Raw genomic sequence first — 22,694 nt, forward strand, 5'->3', positions numbered from 1 at the left:
GGTAACAGTGTGATATATACATACAAAAATGCTTGCCATCAATCCTATTTAACTAATAGAAATTACAAAACTTCCCGAGATGATATTTGTATGAGTTTCCTGAACTGTTATGTTCAAATATGTTTAAATATGCAAATGATTAATTTTCATATAGAAACTGATTTCCAGAATGGAAATCTGAACTTTGGATATGATCAGGTTCAAAATTCCTTTTTCATTTTGTTGACGCATTAGTCAAAGTTCTTACTGAGGGAATTTTGGATATCTGTTTTATGAAAATTCATAATGCAATATGAATTCATATTCATATTTTATCTTAAACATGCAATGAGGATACCTAATAAAAATGCATTTATTTTCTTAAATGTGCAACTGAACTAAACACCTAAATGTGTATGTTGAACATTTTCTTGCCAATAATCTGACAGAAGATGTTATGGAAGCAAAATAATGCAAAATCTCAAATTGACCAGGTAATGACAAAATGTGTCCTCTATCACATGTTCATCTCCTCTCCTATAAGGCTGGGGTTTTTCAACTTTTAGATGCCACTGATGTCACTTAAACGCAGACAAAATTAAAGCAGTTTACTTGCAGTTTATTTCAGAACAGTCAGACATGATAGAAATTCACGGCACAAGCAAGAATCATAAGAAAAAAAATATTTCATATTATTTCACAGATGTAATCCATCAGTACTAAAAAAGGTAAACAAAAATATAAAATAAGAAAATGTTCAGGGCCAAGAAGAGAACCAAGACCCTGTTTTTTGTGCTTTTAGAAAGTCACGCATACTAACTGGTCTATTATGTTAAAGCTCATAGTTCTGGTTCATGTTTAAGTAATACACTGAGCCTGAGCCAAAAAAATAGCAAGCCCTGTACTGGAATTGAAACAACTGTCTTGATGTGTTTACATACAATAACATGGAAATCTTTGAAGCTACGGTGGTGAATTTGTGTTGTACTGTGCTTAAGTCTTCCACCTTTTAAAGCTCCTGTTTGTAAGATGGTAAAACTGACGCTTTGGGTTTCCCAACTCGTCAGATACTGACGCTTTAGGATTGTAGGTCGGGTCGGCCACCATCTGAAAGCGTCAGTATTTAAATTTGACCATTGTTGAATAAATACTCCTTTCACAGTTTCAACAACAAATACAAATAGCGTAAAGCCTTACAATCATAACACTGTCTGAACTGTGGATGCTGGTCATTCAACTTATACAGTAAATCTACTGCAAGTAGTCAAATAGCAGTAAAAACAACATAAATCATTTAAGGAAGTAAACTATCAACAACATAATCCCTCATAGATCCAAAAGGGCAAATATGGTAGAAATGATTTCCCTTCACATATAACAATGTTTGTCTGGTGTTTTTCTTTCACTACGTAAAATGACAGCGCTTATACACGGACAGGCCCATTTCAAAATATACACAATAGCCTTAGTTATCACAAGAGTCTGACAGAGTTAAGGACACAATCTCTCATCTCTGTCATTCATAGCTCACTTGCTGAACATCATTCAAGTAAATGGTTTGAAAGAATCTGCAACCATGCTATGTCCAAGACCACAAGTCTATGATGTATTGGAATATAAAGGCAGTGAAGAAAAACTCTTCTGTCCTATGGGGAAGTCATTACTACAAAGACTCCTCCTCAGATTCACTGTCTGTGTTGGTCTTTGTTAGGAGCTCCAGCTCCTCGCCGTCCTATGGAAGAAAATGTAAAAAGAGCGAATCAGAATGCGTGGTGACGATGGAATTCAGAGGACAAACCTGCAGACACAAAGGCATTTAGCATCATACTATCATCATGACACACCAATTCTCTAAGTTGAGTGTGGGTCATGGATACAACCTCCAAGTCCTGCAAGTCCAGGACAGTGTCCTCATATGGCCCCCATAGAAATCTGTTTGTTTAAAAACTTCCTCTTCCAAATCCAAAAGATTACAGTGACCTCATGAAATTAAATGAGGTAAAGCACCAGCATGAGTCTGAATGCTGTTTTCAGTAGAGAAGACAATCAGGTTTCCTCCTACACTGAAGGAATCACATTACAGAAAAAAAGAGAGTCAAGTTTCTGACAGAGAAGTGGTATGTGTGGAAGGAGAGGATGGGGCTTAACATGGCATGGTTAGGTGAGTGACACTGTGTGAGAAGAGGAGTGTGTGGGCTTATGTGCATGGATTGTGAAGATCTGTGTTTATTGTGGGTTGCTCCCTACCCCTCTGGACCTCTCGAAAACCTCTCCATTGATGACCCGCAGTTTTTCCAGCTGCAGGCTGTACTCCAGGTCCTTTGGCCGACTGGCATTGTAGATAAAGATGGCCAGTAGGACCATAGGAGCCTGCAGGAAGAAGTCCAGCGAAGGGTGGAAGTCAAAGAAGAAGAAGGAGAGTGATGTAACCAGAACTGTGGTGATCTGGCCTGTCAGTACATGGAACATGTTGTCTCTGAATTTCAAGATGAAGGCCACAGATAAACCCAGGGCAGCTGAGGAGAAGATAGAGAATAGTCTTAGTATATCAAATGCACAGTTTATACACTCATAGACTACTTATGAGGCTTAATGTCAGAGAGGGACGGACTTTGTATTAGAGGGTATTGATTGGCAGTTGTTGTACCATTAGCCCTCAATGTGCATTACAACACCCGCCATGAAGCTTTATGTTAAAGTAGCGGACTCTGTCTGACCAGGTCACTGGGAGTACCAATTAAAGACAACCAGTTAAGTGATGAGAGGTCCAAGGTGGTTTCCTTGCCGGATTCTGCTCCTGGCAACCAGCGGCAAGCTATAACTGCTAAATTTGTAAACCACCTCAGTACTGCATTCATATCGTCAAACTGGCTGCAGTTTGTCTCCCGAGTTTGGGTTTGGTTCCCAACCACAGCCTCATTCACTTGGAGCCCGGTACAGTTAGCGACTGTTAGAGTTTACTTTAGCAACAAGTAAAGCCATCAGTTCATCAGGAAGCTCCATGAATCACAGTGGGTCCAGGCAGAGCAGCCAGAGGACATTAGAAGGAAAACTAGAACATAGGGTCTCCCTAAAATATGATCCAGTTTTATGAAAATCCCTAAATAAAGTTATAAATTAATGGTTTTGTACAGTAATCTTTGTGCCGCAGCCCCCAGAAACTGCTCCAGCAGCATCTTTCTGACATGAAGTCACTTGCCCACTGGTGATTATTGATTGATGGGTGGATGACATGACATTGTTGGTTGAAATTGGTTGGTTCAAGCTTACATAAGCAATCGTGACATTTTGTTTTATAGGATGAACACACAACTTGGTTTTAAAATAAAATTAAAAAAATAGAATCTTTAGTTTTTGTCACATGTTGTCATATGTTGTTAAATAGTTTAATGATCATGGATGTGCTCTAAATAGTTAAAAAAAAGGACTTTTTAACTTCAGCTGGACTTTAACATTGTTTCTCTTATGAACCTATTATTCTTCCACAACACAAACGAAATTCTGAATTCATCTGCATTGTTTTATTGTTCTAGTGGTTGCCTGTTACAGATCTGGTCATCTTAAATCAAGCGGTTATGGGTGGTTTCAAATTGAGAGTGATACAGGGCTATCAAGTTTGATATTGGATTAGGTTTGATTGCATGAAAGGGTACTGTTGGGCCTTGGGTTAGGGTTAGGGTGGTTTATCATTGCTGTTGCTTTTTTGATTTATTTTTCACATGCTTCCTTTTAAAATTGCTTTATTTTGTATATTTTTGATGCATATATTTCTTTTTACATTGTTGGCATTCTGTGGACAGCAAAGGAGTATAAACAACAGCAAAAAGCCTGTGTGATCCTCATTTTTCTGTTTAATATCTGTTTATATTTACTTTATATAAAGGGTCGGTAAAGTGTGATTTTGTCATATGACTTCAAACAGTCCTGGGAATAAGGTTATTGGGTGTTGGAAAGTGTTTGACATGAAAACTCAAGATCGTGGTCATAAAAGTTGGGTTCTTTTATGAGAAGTTTGATGAGAAGACTGATACTACCTTTATGCTGGTTAGCTTAGCATAGCATAGTATACAGAGTAGAAACGGTGGAAAACAGATAGCTTGGCTCTATCCAAAGAAGAAAAGAATCCCTCTACCAGCCACAAATTAACACATTATATTAAGTTTGTCGATGTGGTATGAACACGTCTTTTTTCATTTTACATGTTAACTAGTGAGCTGAAATTTTTTAATTTTTTTTATTTTGGACAAAATCAGGCCATTTCCAAGGCTGTTTCCCCTTGCTTCTGGCCTTTCTGCTCAGCTACGATACTCTTCTCCTGGCTGGAGCTTAATATTCAACAGACAGAAAAGTGGGGTGAGGCTTCTTTGCTACCTCTTGGTAAGAAAGCAAATACTCCTTTGTCACAAAGTGTCTTACTATTCCTTTAATTGAGTAGTTTAAGCTGCCTCAACTTAACCATTGGGGCATTAGATACATCAGTTGTTTTTAGAGGAGACTGACAAATGAGCTTGTTTGTCATTTAGGTATGTGAGGACTTGTAACTTCTCCACTAACTCACCAGTCACTACCATCAGACCCAGGGAGTAGATGTTATGTCCATGGAGGAGGCCACAGTGCATGGTAAGACCTCTTGCCTCACTGCTGAGCCCAAGGGTCAGACCATTAAACACCACTCCAAAGGCATACCTACAAAATTATACAGACTAAGATTAGAATGGAATAACTGACTGTAGTTATGCGTCTTCTGCCTTCTATTTTTTTCCTTAGGTCGCACTCACAATTTACTGTTCTGGATGAAGATGCTCTCAGTGAGCTGGTCGCCTTCTTTGAGGATCTTCTCATTGTAGATGTTGGCCATGGCAGCGATGAAGCACTGGAGGAGTAGCAGGATGTGACCAACTCCCAGCGATTGAAGCTTCCCCACTAACCTGTCCCTCCAGGCCGGTCTAGACAGGGACGACGCCCATGAGTCACTGGCACTGTGGTAGGAGAGAAATACAAACAAGACAAATTAAAACAACAAAAGTACCTCAAATGTATTCCAAAATAGGCTGCGAAAGTCTCACTGCAATCTGGAGAATCATACAGATTGATTAATAACTGTATAAAACCCAGACAGACTGTAAATAGTATGTCCTAAGGGGCAAAAATTATCCTCACTAGATTCTATTTTAAGTTGTTGAAGGGGAACTCAAAGGACCATCAAAGTCAGATTTCAGTTCTTGGGGTGCATGATAAGTTTGCTCAAGTGACCTTTGTAGCCCAATCTTTATGGCTGCCAGCTGCCTTAAAGGTACATTAGCTACTACTTGCACCTAACATCTTAACATCTCCAGATGAACTGTTGGTGGTCAAGTTGTATTGTGGGTAATGTAGGCAGCAGGTTTTCACAAGGAAGGATATCCCTAGTTTTGCTGCATTCTCTTTTCAGGTTGTCCATTCATCACCTTTAATGTATTTCTGCATTCATATTACCTGCTGTTCCTCATCTGCTCCAGCAGCTGTGTGTAGAGTAGGCAAGAGTTGGAAGGGGTAGAGAGGGGGTTTGAGTGGAGACCTGGTACAGCGAGGGCTTTTTGGCTTCCTCCTGATCCTGTCGTCAAGGAAACGATAGACAGGAAGAGGACAACTAATGCTGCCCACTGAACCCAGGACAGCTGCCTCCTGAGGGAAAAGATGAGAAACAAACATTTTAGTTTCATCTGGACTCAACATGTGCTGTATTTCATGTAAAATTCTCAGTGATTCTAAAAGTATAAAATATGTAACTAACATGTATGATAGAGTGCATGAAAAGATGAAGAAACAAAAACTGGGACTTTGAGTATTTCATTCAACTTAAATGTGTCTTAAACTAAACTTAAACTAACATGGACAATGTTTTTTGCTTGAACTTATCATTCTGAAGTAAATACTGATGCACAGATACATTGGCTCCCTATAAGCAGTGTTGGGGAGTAACGAATTACATGTAACGACGTTACGTAATTTAATTACAAAATGTACGTAATTGTAATCCGTTACATTACTGGGAGAAAATATGTAATTAAATTACAGTTGCTTTTGGAAATGTCAATGATTACAACTTAAGTTACATTTGAAAAATCGCCGCAAAAGCTCGGATTTATCAAATTTGTTTTTAGTTTTTTTCATATCAACATCCTCCTTCCAAAACTGACGCTTGTGATTGGCTCTCTGTGCCATTCGACTCAACCTACAAACCGTACGGCGGCAGTCAGACTCAGCAGCAACAGTGTCGGCGGCACACAAGATGTTCCTAAGCTGGAAATACAAAAACACTTCCTACAGACAGAAGCCAGGCTTCCCTGTATACAAAGGTGGCTCTCTTTTAACCCGGCTAGATCACCATGGTAACTTATACTTAGCTCACAACCTGGTCCCGACCAGGTTCTGTTCAGAGTTTAATCATAAAATCGGCTATAAAAGCGCCGCTGTGTCACTATTTAACTCATTTACAGCTGGCGTCACCTTTACTTTGAAAGTCCAGTGGAGCTGGATCAGAACGGAGCATTTGTGCGGAGGGAGAGATCGCGCTGATCCGCTGCTGTTTACTTTCTCTCTGAGCGTCTCCGCCTACAGATGTTCAGCTGAGGGGATACGCTGCTCAGCTGTTGATCCGACTCGCGTCAGGAGGTCATTTATTAGGCTATAGCCTATTTACTTTTATATACAGTCAGTCACCACTGAAAGTTGTGCGCTCGCAGCAGGACAGATAATTTAACTTAATGTGGCCATGAATAAATTAATTGTTTCGCCTGTTATGTGTTGCCCAAACGCAAATCTTGAGTAGGTCTACTCTGTTTTCTCACATTTAAAAAGGTCTTTGTACAGAGACAACATGAGATTTGCTTGTACCTACAGCACCTAAAACACCCACTGTAACCTATTTTCATACGCACACCCAGCCTCGCTTTCAATAAAACACACACTGGCATTTTATAATTGCGATCAGTGAAATATATTAAAACAATATAAAACACAGTTTAAAACAACAGTTGTTGTTGCTCTAAAGCTTCATATTTAAAAGCAGCTCAATGTAGAGCTGTCAGAAATTAAAATCAGCCTTCTCTTGTCATATTTGCAGCAACACTGTTGCTTCAGGCTGTGATCAGGCTTTTTTGTATCGCTCATACTCTCTCCATTAAAACAACCTGCTCCTCTTGGCTGAAATCAGCCCGTTGTCGCTCCATTTAGTGAGGAAGTGAGCCTCCTTCGCCTACAGGCCTAAGATCAGACTCATAATATATGGTTAAACCTTTTGAACTGAAAGGTTTATCACACTATAGGTCTTAAAATGTGAAAATGGTTAGCAGTTGAGAGATTTCATTCAAAATTAAGAAAAGTAATCATAATGTAACCAAATGTAATTAGTTACATTACTTTGAGAAAGTAATTGAAATAGTTACACTACTATTACATTTTCAACAGGGTAACTTGTAATTGTAACCAACTACATTTCCAAAGTAATCTTCCCAACACTGCCTATAAGTCTTGCTTTCACTATGCTAATCAGTCTACCACTGAGCTGGATTTTTTCCTGAAAAATGAAGGTCAAATTAAGGAAGCCCATCTACCACTGCACAACAAAAACAGGAAAAAAAATTGTTTTTCCCTGGTCGCTATACTCAGGTAAAAGTGGAACAACTGGAATAACTATAGAAACTCAAGAAAGACGGCGTTGAGGAAGAGTGATAGAAAGTGACAGAGAGTGAGAGAAGTCTGCAACACTGTCATCAAAGCAAAAGGTGGCAACTTTGAAGAACATAAAATATAAAACATATTCTGGGTTGATTAACACTTTTTTGTTTACTGCATAATTCCATATGTGTTCCTTCACAGTTCTGATGTTTTCAGTATTGATCTACAATGTATAAAATAATAAAAATAAAGAAAAACCAATGAATGAGAAGGTGTGTCCAAACTTTTGACTGATACCGTATAAATCTGTTTAATGGAAGACATTAATTCTAAACAAGGCTCACAAATCGGTAAAGGGTATGGAAAAGCAACAACATGAAATGGGCAATGAGAAAAGTGAATCAGCTGATAATCACATTATCCTATAAAAGAACAAAACATTACAGAGTTGTCAGTCGAACCACTTACTTCAGAACAATCCTGAAGAGTACAGCAGTGGTCAGGATAACAAAGTTGGAGAACAACACTGCCATGGCCTGGGAACAAAAGGAGGAACAGCTGGTCTGAATATAAAACAGTAGAGTGATAGCAGAAGACTGTGTACAGGACATTCTGTAAAAGCCTGTATGATATGAGAAGGTACTGTGAATCTTTTAAAATAATCTTTTTTTTTCAGTAAACTCCCAACAGGGTGTCAAAGAATTACAAATACACAATCTGAATAACTGGAATTTATGTCGTTCAGAAACCCCATTGTAAAGCTGCCATATAAAATAGTTTCTTCCGGTAGTCGTCATATTGAATACAGATATCTTGACTAACAGGTTGCAGGTAAGTCATCACATAGAAGATGATGAGGTTGTCGAGAAAGTAGAGAAAAGCAGGCACAGCCCACTTCAGGGAACTGAGGAACGAAGTGCTGGAGGAACAGCAAAGCTCCCTGCATGATCGTCCCTCTGAAGGAACAGACGAAAAGAGACAATCAATAAACCTTACCATCACACCCACACACACACACACAGACAGAAACCCACCGAGACATCTGAGGCTTCAATGATTACCTCGGACTACGACCCTGAATGACATAACCAGACAGAAGAGCAGTTTGAGTGCCTCAGCAAGTAGGTTGACCGACGCAGGGAGGAAGTCATATTTGTTATCTGCAAGACACAACGTCAACAAGATGCAAGCACTTCAGTGGTATACACAGAGGAAACATTAAAACCATTTTATAGCATGTCTTTTAAAAGTGTGCTGTTGACTTGAAGATTATCTCTTTGAAACAAAAAGTTTAGTGTGTCTCATTGTCGGTCAGTCACCAGCATTGGCAGAGAATTTGAGCAGCACTACACGACTGGTCCCCAAGGTTACAAAGCCCAGGCCGAGGGCCAGCGTGTAAGCTGATGAGCGGGAGCACAGCTTGGGGCAGGACTGGCAGCGCACCATGGCTGGGACTGGGACTGGAGGCAATCAAACCTGCTGGAGCACAGTAAACACATTAGTGCACAGTGCTGGTGACAGACTGAGTTTCAGTTTCAGAATACATATTGCTAAGGAGATGGTGTATCCCATATTGACCAGATCAACAGAGTCATTTTGCTCAAGCACCTTCAATAAAAAAAAAAATCTGTAAACAATCTTCAGTCGGAGCTCTGCAGGTTATGATGGAAAAGCTACTGTCACTGAAGAAAATATTAGTAATTTAAATAAAACAAATTTGAAACATTGAAAACAAGATTGAGCTATGTAGAAATGTTATGACTGTTTTTTTACTTAGGCGTGAAAATTTCCCATGATTGCATATCTGTTAAAATCTAATCAGGAGCTCAAAAAAAGCTTCATCACACTTGACTATCAAAAAAGATCAAATTATCGAAATCAGCATAACAATTTTACATACCACCACTAACAGTTCTACCTTATGCAACAAATGCTGGAAAATATATATATGATATATAATATATGAATTTTTAAATTATATACAGCACCACTTTATAAGGTACACCTAGCTAAAAACAAGAATGCAGCAAAAAGCTACTTTCATTATTATCAACTGTTTAAGATGTCAAGGCTCAGCAACATTACGCCACAGTTCAAAGTAGCAGAGAATACAACTACTGTAACTTAACTGGCATTACCTCTGCTTGGGGACTCTCTATCAAAACAAAACACAAGACACTTGCAGAGCATTTTCTGGAGAGGAGATACTGCTCAGCTACCCAGAGCAGGATAGAGCACCGGGGCTTAAGCCAGACCTGAGGAATAAAGACCTGATGAATAAAAGTCACATCGAAATCTGCTCTGATCTGCAGAGGATTCATTACTGTAATGATGACTGCTGACTGGAGCTGGAGGGGAAATGTGCTTTAATTCCTGGTAGGGCTGGGTATTGTTAAGAACCTCATGATTCGATTCGATTGCGATTCTTTAGGTCGCAATTCGATTCAATATCGATTTGATTCAATATTGACTTAAATGCTTCGATATCGATTCAGTAATAAGTAGTAATAAACAAATAATTCATTAGACTACCTGTTGATAATTTTTTAATTAAAAAAAGTCATCTTGGGGGGCGGTCACGTGATCCGGATCAAGATGGATGCTTGAGACTTTTCTCCGCTCCAGGCTTCAAATAAATCCTTAACTTTCTCCAAGTAAACTCAACAATATCAGCAAAATTGTACTTCAGAGATGCCTAGACTGCAGCGAGACAAGGACTTCCCTATCTTTTCACCGTCGGCCTCTGCCGTTAAGAAGAAAACTGTTCAACAAGCGGCCTCACGTGTCCTGAGCGAGGCTAACCGAGGTGATGCTAACACCTCAGAGCTAATGCTATCTGACCAAGCAACTATGGAGCAGATCCTGGCTGAAATAAAGTCTGTGGCCTCCCGGGTGTCGGTGAACGACATGGATGAATCAGTTGGCGCTCGCCTGGACATCATTGACGGTACACTGACCGAAATAAAAGTATCTGTCACCTCGGCTCTCTCTAACCGAGTGACGTACCTGGAAAAGCGCATGGATGAGGTCGAGGAGAGGGTCTCCGCGGCGGAGGACAACCACGGCGCCCACGGCACCTGCATAGCCGCCATGGAAAAAACAGTGAAGCAGCTGCAGCTGAAAATCGACGACTTAGAAAACTGTGGCCGACGTAAAAACTTGAAGATTATCAACCTTCCAGAGAAAAAGGGGGTCAACACCCCTCTTGCGGGCTTTCTCCAGACAACATTACCGACTTTGGTCGGCCTGCCTGCTGATTATCTCCCGCTGGAGATCGAGCGTGCCCACTGAGCCCTGGCTCCCGCTCCGGCTCCAGACAAGCCCCCGAGAAGCGTCTTCGTCCGGTTTGTACGATATTCTCAAAGAGAGGCTGTGCTCAGAGCAGCGATGAAGAAACGCGACATCCATCATGGCGGCTCCCAGTTACGGTTCTACCCTGACCTGTCTGCGGAGGTCCTTCGAAGGCGGCGAGAGTTTGACACCGTGGGGAAATCGCTGGCTCGTCATAATAAATATCGTGGATTTGCCTACCCAGCGCGCCTCCGGTGTCTCCACGAAGGTCAAACCCGCCTTTTTGACACCCCTGAGTCCGCGGCTGCATTTCTGGACACTCTTAAATTAGGTAATTTCTTACCATTTGTAACGGAGAAGGATGAATCTAATATTTACACTGAGCCCCCATTGAACAATGTGGACTCTTTTGTGACCACCAGATGGAGAGAACAGTTTATACAAGGGTGCCGATTTAATTTGTAGCTCTCTCCCTTGGAAATAAGGTGATTTTAGTTTCTTCTTCGGAATACATAAAAACTAATCATTTTGCATTGTATTCAGTTTGATCTCACACTTTACAGTGCTTTTTATTTTCCATGATGTTTTCTTACAAGTATAGCACTTGCATTTTTAATTTAGCTTTAACAGTTCATATGCCCTTGTGTCAATTTAATGTGTAATCTTAATTTAAAAGTACACCTTGCACAAATGTTGTGGTATAATCCGGAAAGCCATCGTTCTGGGGTGTTTCTCGGTGGTGCTCATTAGTTAGCCTGGAGTATGGACACTGTTTCGGGTGTCTAAGTTGTTACTGTGACCTAACTGTTAAGTTAGGATTTGGACTACTAGTGCAGTGCCCGTAAGAAAAGCGTATTCCTATAAAAAAGAGGGAGGTTAAGTAGCTTTTTCATGGATGGCCAAATGAGGCTGTTTTGAAGGTGGGGCGTCAGGGATATTTAGGTCTGTTGTGAAATCCGATATTCCAGGGTATATTGGCCGTTTTTGACTATTTTTGATTTTGCCATTATATTTCACCTTAAAAACGATTTACTTGGTGTCATTATTTTTTAGCACAACCTCACATGTGTAACTGTACAGTTATTTTTTTATTTTGACATACTGTATTAACACAATGGACACACAAAAAAAACATAAAATCCGAGTAGAAAAAGTTTGATTTTTTTACTGTGAAAACCACAAATACGTTTAACAAACCTTTTTTTTTTTTTACTTATAATGCAAATATAAATTGTTGTTTGCCAAATTTGTGCACACATTTTAAACATTTATGAAGTTATATGCAACTGTTTACATTTAAATGCAGGCAATGCTCAGGTCTGCCTGAGCTCCTTCCAGCTGAATAAAGAGCTGCACTGCCTGCTCCACATTCAGCTTCTCCTCATTATTCTGACTCATTAAACAAAAAACCGACTCCACTACACACTAAACACACTACACCAAACACTACATAACACACTAACTACACACTCCAAACACGCTTAATGTCACAAATCTCTCAACTCTCAATATCGCTGTCTACACACCGACCGTCGTTGCCTGTCAATCACCCGCCTATGTCCCTCCCACAACTTCCTGTTCCTCAACAACCAAACTTGCTGCTTGGACACTTTCGTGACAAAAGCCCGTTTTTACCGTTTCTTCCTGCACCAGACACAAAGCAAACGTGACGGCAATGTCCGCGAAAAAGCGTGGCGGACATTATTTACCCTAGGTCCGGTTTTGGACCTGCCGATGCGTCCGGTCCGTCGCCTCGGGAGGTGGGCCGTGTAGCTAGCGGCTAGCAGCTAGCTAGCTAGCATCCACAGATTCCGATTCCACTTTGTTGTCCGCGCCTCTCCGGATCTCCTCAGACCTGAACAGACTCGGTCCGGACTCGTTTAATCTCATTAATCCACAACAGTCAGTTTAGATGCACAGAACAGAACAGAACGGGAACGAACCGCCGGCAAAATCCCGGTCCAGCTCGCGCCGCTGCAGGTATAAATCCGCTCGTTTCTACAGGTATGTCGTGGGCTTGAGCTCTGCAGTGATTGGCTCTGGTGCGCACGTGGCCACGGTGTGCAGTGATTGGCTCTGGTGCGCATGTGACTGTGGTGGCTCCGGTGGACAATGCTCAGCGGAATTTGTAAAGCATTTATGAAATAATTTATTCACGGTATCATTGCAGTCCAAGCAAATGCTTAGATGCACACCACTGAACCACGCAGCAGCCATGTTGAAAGTCTCAGGTCAGTGTGATCCTGATCCGCAGAGATATTTGACTAACAGAAACACACACACACACACAGACAGACAGAGATTCCTTGCTTTTATAGAGAGATGCTTGGAATGCCCAGTGACTTCTTTTAGGGCAGTTTTTTCCTGTCGTTTGGGGACAGGATTGGGGTGGGTAAGTGATACTGTTTAAATTTTGTGTGCTTTAGTTTCTTTTTGCTAGATGACCGGAGCCCAGGGCCCGTATTCACAAAGAATCTTAAGGCTAAAAGTAGCTCCTAACAGACGAATTTAGGAGCAACTCGTAAAAATAATGGGCGTGTCAGTCGTAACTTTAGGACTCCTAATTTTTGAAAATAAGAGTTATTCACAAAACATTTTAAACCTAAAAGTAGCACCTAAGTCTGGGAGACCTTAGGAGTAGTCCAGAGGACTCCTAACTCACTAAGACCTGGTCACAGCCGAATGTTTTGGAGACACTAAATGACAGGGAATTATTAAAACGATGTCGGATGGACTGCGAAGGGATTGAAGTTGTGGTTGCGTTGGTGAGGGACGCAATAACGTCCCCAACCAACCGAAACAATCCAATAACGCCAGAGTTAAAATGTTTGGCAACACTCCGGTATTTGTCTAGCGGGAAAATGCAGCTCTGTGCACGGGACTAGTATTACCTGGGGACCTCAAGTGATTATGAAATTATCCCACCACGTCAGTGTTTCGTGCGGCGCATTCGCACAGGATAAGCGAAGTCTGTGTTTTAACTCGAATTTACTGACATATTCCCCGCGATCGATTGCACCGGAGCCCTTACTGGAGCAGCACAACGGTTAGATATGGATACTTTTAATATAATAACTGGTGAGCCTGTTGAAAGATGGAAAAATGTTCCTTACCGCATGCTGCCATGCATGTATTACATCTAATCATCTTTCGAAATTTCGCTCTTCTGATGAGCCTCCTGAATTAGCACCCAAAGTGCTGTCAAAACTTTCATTTATAATTCCCAACGCAGCCTCCATAATTCTCGACCGGGAAAAAGGCAGAAAAAGGTGTGGAAAACACAAAAAACCTTAAGAAAAACAAAAAACAACCCCAAATCACAGAAATGCCAATTTGCACAGGACTAATATAATCAAATGACCTCTGTGTTCGGTAAAATATAATAGGTAATTTGCGGTGGAATTTTTACATTACAAATTAAGGACATGGCAGATTCGCACGGGATTAAGATCACAGACGACCTCCGCAATTATTACAAATTACTGGAGGTCCCCAGGTTATACTAGTCCCGTGCGAATAGGGCTTTTGTCAATCGGAAAAAGTTGCATTCCATCAACACGCAAATTGTATTTGATGCATGTTACAATATACTGGACATTGTTGGGAAATGGCCCAATTCCCGAATTTTAATGGAGAGTTGTTTGACGCAGCTTTTCGAGCAAATACCGCTATTATTGACAATTCACGCTTTTCATCGCAATCTTCTAATATGTAATTTTTGTCCTAAGTGTTTTTTTTTTTTTTTTTTGGGGGGGGGGGGGGGGGAATTCTCCTCATAAATACATTTCTTTATCCAGTATCTATTCATAGGCTTTGTCATGGGCTTGTAGGCAACTTCCTTATTTTCACTTCATGCATTGCGTAGCCTAAATGACTTTTCAATGGGCTGCCCTGTCACTCAACAACCAATCACCGTTGTCACCGCTTCTAAGTGCGTCCTTATAAAATGACATCATCCATAGCAACAGAGAGTTACTTCTAGTTTAGGAGTTCACTGTTTTCATAACTAAAAGTAGGTCTCAGCAGCTTTGTGAATTACTTTTAAGAAACGACTCCTACATAAAAACTTTTTGTCCGATTTAGGAGTACTCCTAACGTTAAGATAAAAGTCTTTGTGAATACGGGCCCTGGTTCACTCTTTTCTATAATTGCTTATACCCCGATTAATTCCTCTACACTTAGTACCTGTTACTCAGTGACTTTCCAGCTTTGTGGCTCTTATGTCTGCTTCACTTAAACTCACTACTTGGAACCTTCAAGGATTGGGCCATGTAATTAAGATGAAGAGGATTTTAACATATTTGAAAAAACAAAAATCTGACATAGAAGTACTGCAGGAAACAAGGCTATCTGATACAGAACATCTGAAACTCAAAAGGGACTGGGCAGGCAAAATTTACTTTTCCTCCCATTCACAGAATAAGAAAGGCACAGCTATTCTCATAAATAAGAACCTTCCTTTCATCTTGGAACACGAAGAAAAAGATTCAGAAGGGAGATTTATATTGATTACGGGTTCGATCCTTGAACAACATATAACTATCCTCAATATTTATGCCCCAAATAATGATTCACCCCAGTTTATGTCACAAATGATTTTGATGTTTAACCATCATTGCAATGGCCTGGGCTTTTTAGCTGGTGACTTTAATTGTATAATGAATGCTTCTCTGGATAAATCCTCCTCTGCAAACATATCTAACCCGAAGTCGTCTGCCGTTCCTAAAAATGTATGCATTGATACCGGATTAGTTGATATATGGCGACACTTAAATCCCAAAGTGAGGGACTACACGTTTTATTCACATCCTCACAATTCGTATTCTAGACTAGACTATTTTTTTATTCCCAAAAACTTTTTACAGTCTGTCCAGACCTGCTGTATAGATCCTATTGTTTTATCAGACCATGCTCCGGTACATCTGTACATTAATCCAGTATTTAACATCCCTAAAACTCCCACTTGGAGATTCAACACGTCATTTTTGAATAGCGACTCTTTTTGCACCTTTGTCAGGAACAACCTATCGCAATTTTGGCTCGATAATAAAAGCTCTCCGGTGTCCTCTGCCACAATCTGGGACCACTAAGACCACTTTACATGGACACCTTTAGTTCTCATCAGAAAAAAGCCTTAGAGGTAAACAGAAAAAACCTTGAAAAAGAAGTGATTAGGCTGGAGCAAATACATAAACAGTCACCCACACCAGCAAACTTAAAGGTGCTAGTGGCTGCTAAGACTGAACTTAATATGGATCATACTCGTCATGTCCAGAAACTATTACTTTACACTAAACAGGAATAATGAATTTGGTAATAAGTCTAGCCGCCTGCTTGCCCACCAACTGAAAAATCAAAATAATGATCGCTCAATTACCATGATAAGAACATAGAATGGGGATGTTACATGTGATCCAGTGATTGTCAATAGCCCTTTCCGGGATTTTTATAAGTCTCTGTATAGTGCAGAGGAAGCTGACGCCGCTGCTATCGCCTCACATTTGAACAGTATTCCTTTGCCTACCATTGGGGAGGAGGATCGCTCCAGCTTAGACGTTCCATTCACGCCTGAGGAGGTTTTGGCCGCAATCCAGTCTATGCCAAATGGGAAGTGTCCAGGCCCAGATGGGTTCCCATTAGAATTTTTAAAGAAATTCTGGCCAGATATCCACCCAATTTTTATGCCCGTCATCAATGGTATTTTGAGAGACGGCATTCCTCCCTCCTGGAGATATGCTTCCATTAGCTTACTTTTAAAAAAAGACAAAAACCCTTTGGATTGTTCATCATTTAGGCCTATTAGTTTACTCAATGTGGACTACAAAATTGTTGCAAAGACACTGGCTCGTAGATTGGAAAAGATCCTTCCAAAAATAATAAACCCAGATCAGGCAGGGTTTGTAATCTAGATATGGCACAGACAACGTACGCCGTGCTCTTAATATTGTTCAGATTCTTGGCACCCACAAAAACCCAGCACTGATAGTCTCCCTCGATGCCGAAAAGGCCTTTACCGAGTGGAATGGTCTTTTTTGTTTCTGGTATAAGAAAAATTTGGTCTGGGCTCTAACTTCATTAATATGATTAAAACCTTCTACTCAGGGGTGCCCCTTATCACCTTTATTGTTTATACTGTTTATTGAGCCCTTGGCCATCAGAATTAACCCTGGTATATCTGGAATTAGGGTGGGTGAAGAAAAACATATTATCTCCTTATTTGCAGATGATGTCCTTTTATATCTGAATAATCCTGAGAAATCAGTTTAGAAACCTATAGCCACATTCAGTGCCCTGTCGGGTTATAAGATTAACTTAAGGAAGTCGGTCGCTACACCTTTTAATATCCCCCAGGATATGCCAATACAGTCTCCTTTTCAAGTGTCCAGGAAGGGTTTCAAATACTTAGGTATCTTTGTCACTCCTGATTTAAATAATCTGTTTGAAATTAATTATTCACCCTTAATCCAAAAGATTAAGAATGATCTGACAAAATGGGCCTCCCTACCAACTTCTCTCCTTGGGAGAATCAACACTATAAAAATGAATATTCTCCCTCGATTCAATTACCTATTTCAAAATCTCCCATGCTATTTGACCCCTGCCTTTTTTAAGTCACTGAATTCTCATATTTCTCGCTATATTTGGAATAACAAACACCAAAGAGTTAAGTTCTCTCTACTTACCAAGCCAACTGATCTGGGAGGCTTGTCCCTGCCCAATCTACAATTATATTATTGGTCAGCACAACTTAAAATTATGTCACATTGGTTTATGAACAGGAAAGACTCCTTATGGTTGGGCCTTGAATCCCTATGTTGCTATCCCAGAAGGCTTAACTCTCTTCCTTTTATCAATAACATTGATCAGTTAAATCATCTCGAGAACAACATAATTGTTTATAACACACTACTGGTTTGGCGAGATGTGAAGAAATACTTGAATATCGCCCCTGTCTTCTCTCTCTGTTCTCCCTTGGCTCTGAATCCAGATCTACCAGCACAGATTAGGAGTATTGGTTTGTTGGAGTGGGCATCTAAGGGCCTGTCAAACTTTACAGACCTGTTGGTCTCCGACTCTGTTAAGTCATTTGATCAAATCAGGGTTGATTTTAATATTCCCCACAAAGATTTTTATAAGTATCTCCAAATTCGTCACTTTATAGGGTCTCTCTTGAGGGCAGACAGGATCCGCATGAGACTGTCAGAGCTGGAAAACACCGTAGTTCTGGCCAAATCTCCCAAAGGACTGATCTCAAAGATTTATACTTATACTGATCCTTCAGGCTATGACTCTCTGAAGTTGTTGTGGGAGCGTGATCTGGAGGTGACGTTCAACCGTGTAGATTGGGACAAGATCTGCAGCGGGGTTTTCCCTAAATGTACTTTGATTTCTATACACGAACAGAACTTTAAATTTTTTCACCGAACTTATTACACACCTGTCCGCCTCCGTAGAATGTTCCCTGGCACCTCCAACCTTTGTTATAAATGTAAGATTCACAAAGGTACATTTATTCACTTGTTTTGGTCATGTGATCGCATTCAGACTTTCTGGAAGGGGGTTCACTCTGTAATTCAGGAAGTCGCTGGTAAACTGTTTCTGTTGACTCCTTCTTTCTGTCTACTTAACCATACTCAAGACAATTTCTTGGACACGGAAACCAAATCTCTGTTGATAATTCTATTGTATTTGGCTAAAAAAATGTATCTTGCTGCGGTGGTCAACTCCCCAGGTCCCTACAGTCGACTCTCGAGAAATTGACTCATGATCTTAATCACAAATCGGACAGGTTTTGGAGGATCTGGGAATCTTTGCATTCCTTTTTACAGAAGCTATAATTCATTATCTGTCCCTGGAAGATGAGGACTGTCTGCCCTTTTTATTTATTTATTGTATGTGCTCTTCATTTACCTGTCTCCTGTCATCTCTTCACTTATTTAGTTACCTTACGTATATGTAAACATATATATCGCGTCGCTCACTGTTAGTTTGGGGTGGGATTTTGTCTTGTGCTCTGTCTGGTTTGTTTGTTTGTTTGTTTGTGTTTGTCTTAATAATGTTTGTGTTTATCAAAGTGAAAAACCAATAAAAAGAAAAGAAAAAAAAAGTCATCTTAAATTATAAATCTTTCCTCTAGGAAGTTCTAGTTCGAATTGAAATGCAGTGTTGTGCCTGAACGCGTTCAATGAACGAACGTTTTGGGCGAACGTGAACTGAACGTACTGTATTTCTGCCTGATGAACGTTATTGTGAACGCGTTTATTCTGGCGTTTGTGAACGGCGCGTTCTCACAGTTTAACTTCGTTCAAGACAGTGCCAGATTTCCACCGAGCCTTCCAGGCGAAAACCGGCTAAAACACATCGTGAACAGGTAGCGAAAAAACACCCAATCTGGCTGTTGTGTATTAAAAGGACGCTGGACGAGAGTTTTGTGCACGCAACTCGCTTTACTTTCAGTCAAAACGAAACTTAACTAGTTCAGACAGAAACAGCTGCATACCAAACATGCAGTGAGGCATTACCAAACGAACACAGATTAATTCGTCCTGGACGGACATAACACTGGCAATACCAGCCACCACGGAGTCGCACCGCCGCATGCGTCATCAACATGTGAAGCATGGCGGCAAAAACAAGTGAAGGCAGCAGCACTACCTCAGACTGTGCCTCCACCATTAGTACGCCATCTATGACTGATGATGATATGTATGATTACTTAAAACTATTTTATGAAAAGGTCAGTCATGATCCAGGTGGGAAAAATCTGACCTTTTTGTGTAAACTTTGCCTGCCGGGTTTCAAGAAGCAACTCCATACATCAACAACGTCAACAGCGAACCTGAAACGGCACATTGTACTAAAGCACCCGGCGAGCCTTTCAAGGTCTGTGTGAGTGAATGAAAAATCAAAAGACACGGCAACAGCGAGCCAAAACAGATCCTCTACCACCTAAATCACATTAACGGTGTACAGTAGCGGCTCCGTTGTCTTCATCTCCCAGCGGCAGCTGGACAACCTTCTGTGCAGTATATTGTGGGAGAGCTGCAGTTTCAGTGTTAAAACTGATAGAACAATTGCTGTCTGTGGTTCTAAATGGGTTGTGGCAATAATTTAGAAAAATAATAGCTCGCAGCAACATATTGAAAAAAAAAAAGAACTATGAACTAGTTCATTTTTGGAACTGTGAACTTGGTTCAAAATTTCGAATTATGAACTATGAACTGAACTAGTTCATTTTAACATTTGTGAACTGAACTTTGAACTAGTTCATGTAGAAAGTGAACTTTCCCAACACTGTTGAAATGTTAACAAAGGTACTCAATGTGTTTAGGTATAAAATAGTGCAACCATAGTTAAGCTGAGAAAGTGCCATTGTTTCTGAGACTGCATGGTACATTTTTGTCTGACATAAACATAGACATGACCGCCGTCCCTTCGCCTTGACATGAGGGATTAAAACGTTGACACTGACCCTCCCTCGCTCCCCCGAGGAGAGTGCTACTCGCGGGCGCACGGTGCAGCGGCCAGTGTGAGACCGGCTGCGCTGGGAGTTTACTGTCTCCGAAAGAGCGGTGCGTCAGACATCGGCTACCCGCCGCCGCAGCTCCAACGGTGTTTTACCCACGAGCGAGGTCGCGGGCGAGACGCTTCCAGCTGCTTGAGGCGGGGACCGAGAGGTCCGGCGAGGGACAGCAGGTGGTCGCTTGTCCGAATCGATTCAAAGGATTTTATGAATCGATATTGAATTGGGAAAAAATATATTGCAATGCATTGATGAATCGATATTTTTACCCACCCCTATTTCCTGGTGACATTACAGAGAGTAAAGAAATGAAGAGATATCTGTAAGCTTAAATTGTGATTAAGCATTTATGGGTGGTTTATAATTTAGAGTGACACAGGACTATTAAGTTTGATATTGGATTAGACTTGATTGAACTGCAGGTGACTGCAAGTACCTCACAATTAAACAATTGAGAGAATTAAGTAATTTTCGGGTTTGGTCTGTCTCATAGTGTAGTATTCTTACAGTACTCACTACAGTAGCGCAAAAGTTACACGGTTGTCAGGGTCGTGGGTCAGTCTGCTCACACACACAGTTCACACATCTCAACCGAGCAGTGAAGTCTGTCAGCTCAGAGCTAGCATCGCTTGCACCGCAGCTGTCATGTCTCTAAACACTTCCAAAATACGAAACACCAGTCGTCTTTTCATTGGTCTTGTATACATTTAACAGGTCATCGCCAACAATATGACAAATTTAAACGGACTTACTTGTTATTTTCCGTTCGTCCAAGACATAGCTTAAGTGTTTTGTATTGTTGCCTCAAACTGCCATTGCTCTTCCTGGTTAATCTGCGCAGGCGTACTGGCTCAAGTGACGCGTCAACGTCATCGTTCACGCGCTGCTGATCCGCGTGACAGCCCTTTAAGACGGAGGTACGTGTCGGCAAACTGTATGTTCATGAAGGATATATGTTCTGTGTTCAGAAAAAGAGAGTTTCGGCAGGTATATTTTATTTAGTCACAGTTACACAATTATTTAAACTAGTGTAGTGACCGCGAGACAGAAAGAAAGAAAGAAAGAAAGAATGTGCACAAACAAGTGGAAACACCTGAATCAGGACAAGAGCTGCTATTTATACACATACTTTAATGAAGCTTACTTCCCTTAAGTTATTTGTAAGAGGCAACAACAGTTTCTTTATGCTAAGAGCCCAACATTACAACATATGTAACGTTTTTGGTAACGCTAATATTTTGTGTACCCCACAGAGCTGTTGTTGTTTTCTGTACTGTGGGGCTTTACAGTGTCTCTGTAACGTCTTGTTTATTCTCTATTGTTTTTGATTGCAGAATGAGTACAAAACATAACGCAGAGCATAGTAAGTCAAGTATATCCATAGAGACATTCACTAAATTTCTATTTCCTCCTCACTGAAATTAGGAAAAGTATTGAAGCCCAAATTCCAAAAAAGTTGGACCCCTGTCTAAAACACAAAACAGAATGTGATCATTTGCTAACTCTTTGACATCTACATCAATTAAAAAGAGTAAAAATATAACATATTTCATGTTTTATCAGCTTCATTGATTTTTATAAATGTGTGTTTATTCTGAATTTAAAGGCAGCCACATTAGAGAAGTTAGGACAAGGGCCACATAACACTTGTTTGAAAGAATCTATGGGTAAACGGGTTTATTGGTAATAGGTGATAGCGTCATGGTTTGAGTTAGTGGTTCAGTTATTTCCTGTTTTATTTTGAAGTTTTGTTCTCATGTGCTTTTCATTTCGTCCCTTTGTCCTTTATTCTGCCCTATTTACTCCCCACCTGTGTTCTATTAGTTAATTACCCCTAGTATATTTAAGTCTTTGTCTTCCCCTCTCTCTTTGTCAACTGTCATTATCATGTGTCTCCTGTTCTTTTCCTGCTCTGTGATGCCCTTGTGTCCCATAGTGTACCTGTCCCATCTTCTTGTCATGTGTTTCCTGCTTTTGGTTCCTGATTCCTGATTGCTTTTGGTTCCTGTTATTTCTGGTTTGTACTTTTTTTGCTTTTGTTTCTTGGTTTTCTCAAGTTTTGTTAACTTTTTTTGCCACATTTTTTGATTTTGGATGTATTGTAGGCTACTTGGACTTTACGTTTATAAAGCTTGCTTTTTGTTTATTTACCTGCCTTATATGGTGCCTGCGTTTGGGTCGCCTTTGTTTAAACATGCATCCAGATAGAATCGTGATTGGGTAAGAAAGGGACAACCTTGAA

General features: G+C 40.5%; 1 protein-coding gene across 6 annotated transcripts; it reads right to left on the bottom strand.

Annotated features, from left to right (window-relative positions):
* Window positions 1–577: 577 nt before the first annotated feature.
* Window positions 578–21,323, bottom strand: slc35a5 (solute carrier family 35 member A5). Of its 6 annotated transcripts, none has more exons than XM_030428818.1 (11): window positions 21,205–21,305; window positions 9,777–9,893; window positions 8,958–9,114; window positions 8,700–8,798; window positions 8,461–8,594; window positions 8,107–8,174; window positions 5,455–5,643; window positions 4,758–4,958; window positions 4,538–4,665; window positions 2,227–2,495; window positions 578–1,711 (listed from the first exon to the last, which is right to left on the bottom strand). In XM_030428818.1, the coding sequence occupies exons 3-11, from the start codon at window positions 9,082–9,084 to the stop codon at window positions 1,643–1,645; spliced, it is 1,284 nt and encodes a 427-aa protein (XP_030284678.1). In that variant the 5' UTR covers window positions 9,085–9,114; window positions 9,777–9,893; window positions 21,205–21,305; the 3' UTR covers window positions 578–1,642. The 6 variants fall into 6 exon arrangements, with proteins under 6 accessions (XP_030284678.1, XP_030284677.1, XP_030284675.1 ...); XM_030428817.1 differs by having other exon boundaries at window positions 8,958–9,117; XM_030428815.1 differs by lacking the exon at window positions 9,777–9,893 and having other exon boundaries at window positions 8,958–9,117; window positions 21,205–21,323.
* Between the last annotated feature and the right edge of the window lie 1,371 nt (window positions 21,324–22,694).

This window comes from Sparus aurata, chromosome 9 (genome assembly GCF_900880675.1).
Source record: "Sparus aurata chromosome 9, fSpaAur1.1, whole genome shotgun sequence".
Taxonomy (NCBI): domain Eukaryota; kingdom Metazoa; phylum Chordata; class Actinopteri; order Spariformes; family Sparidae; genus Sparus; species Sparus aurata.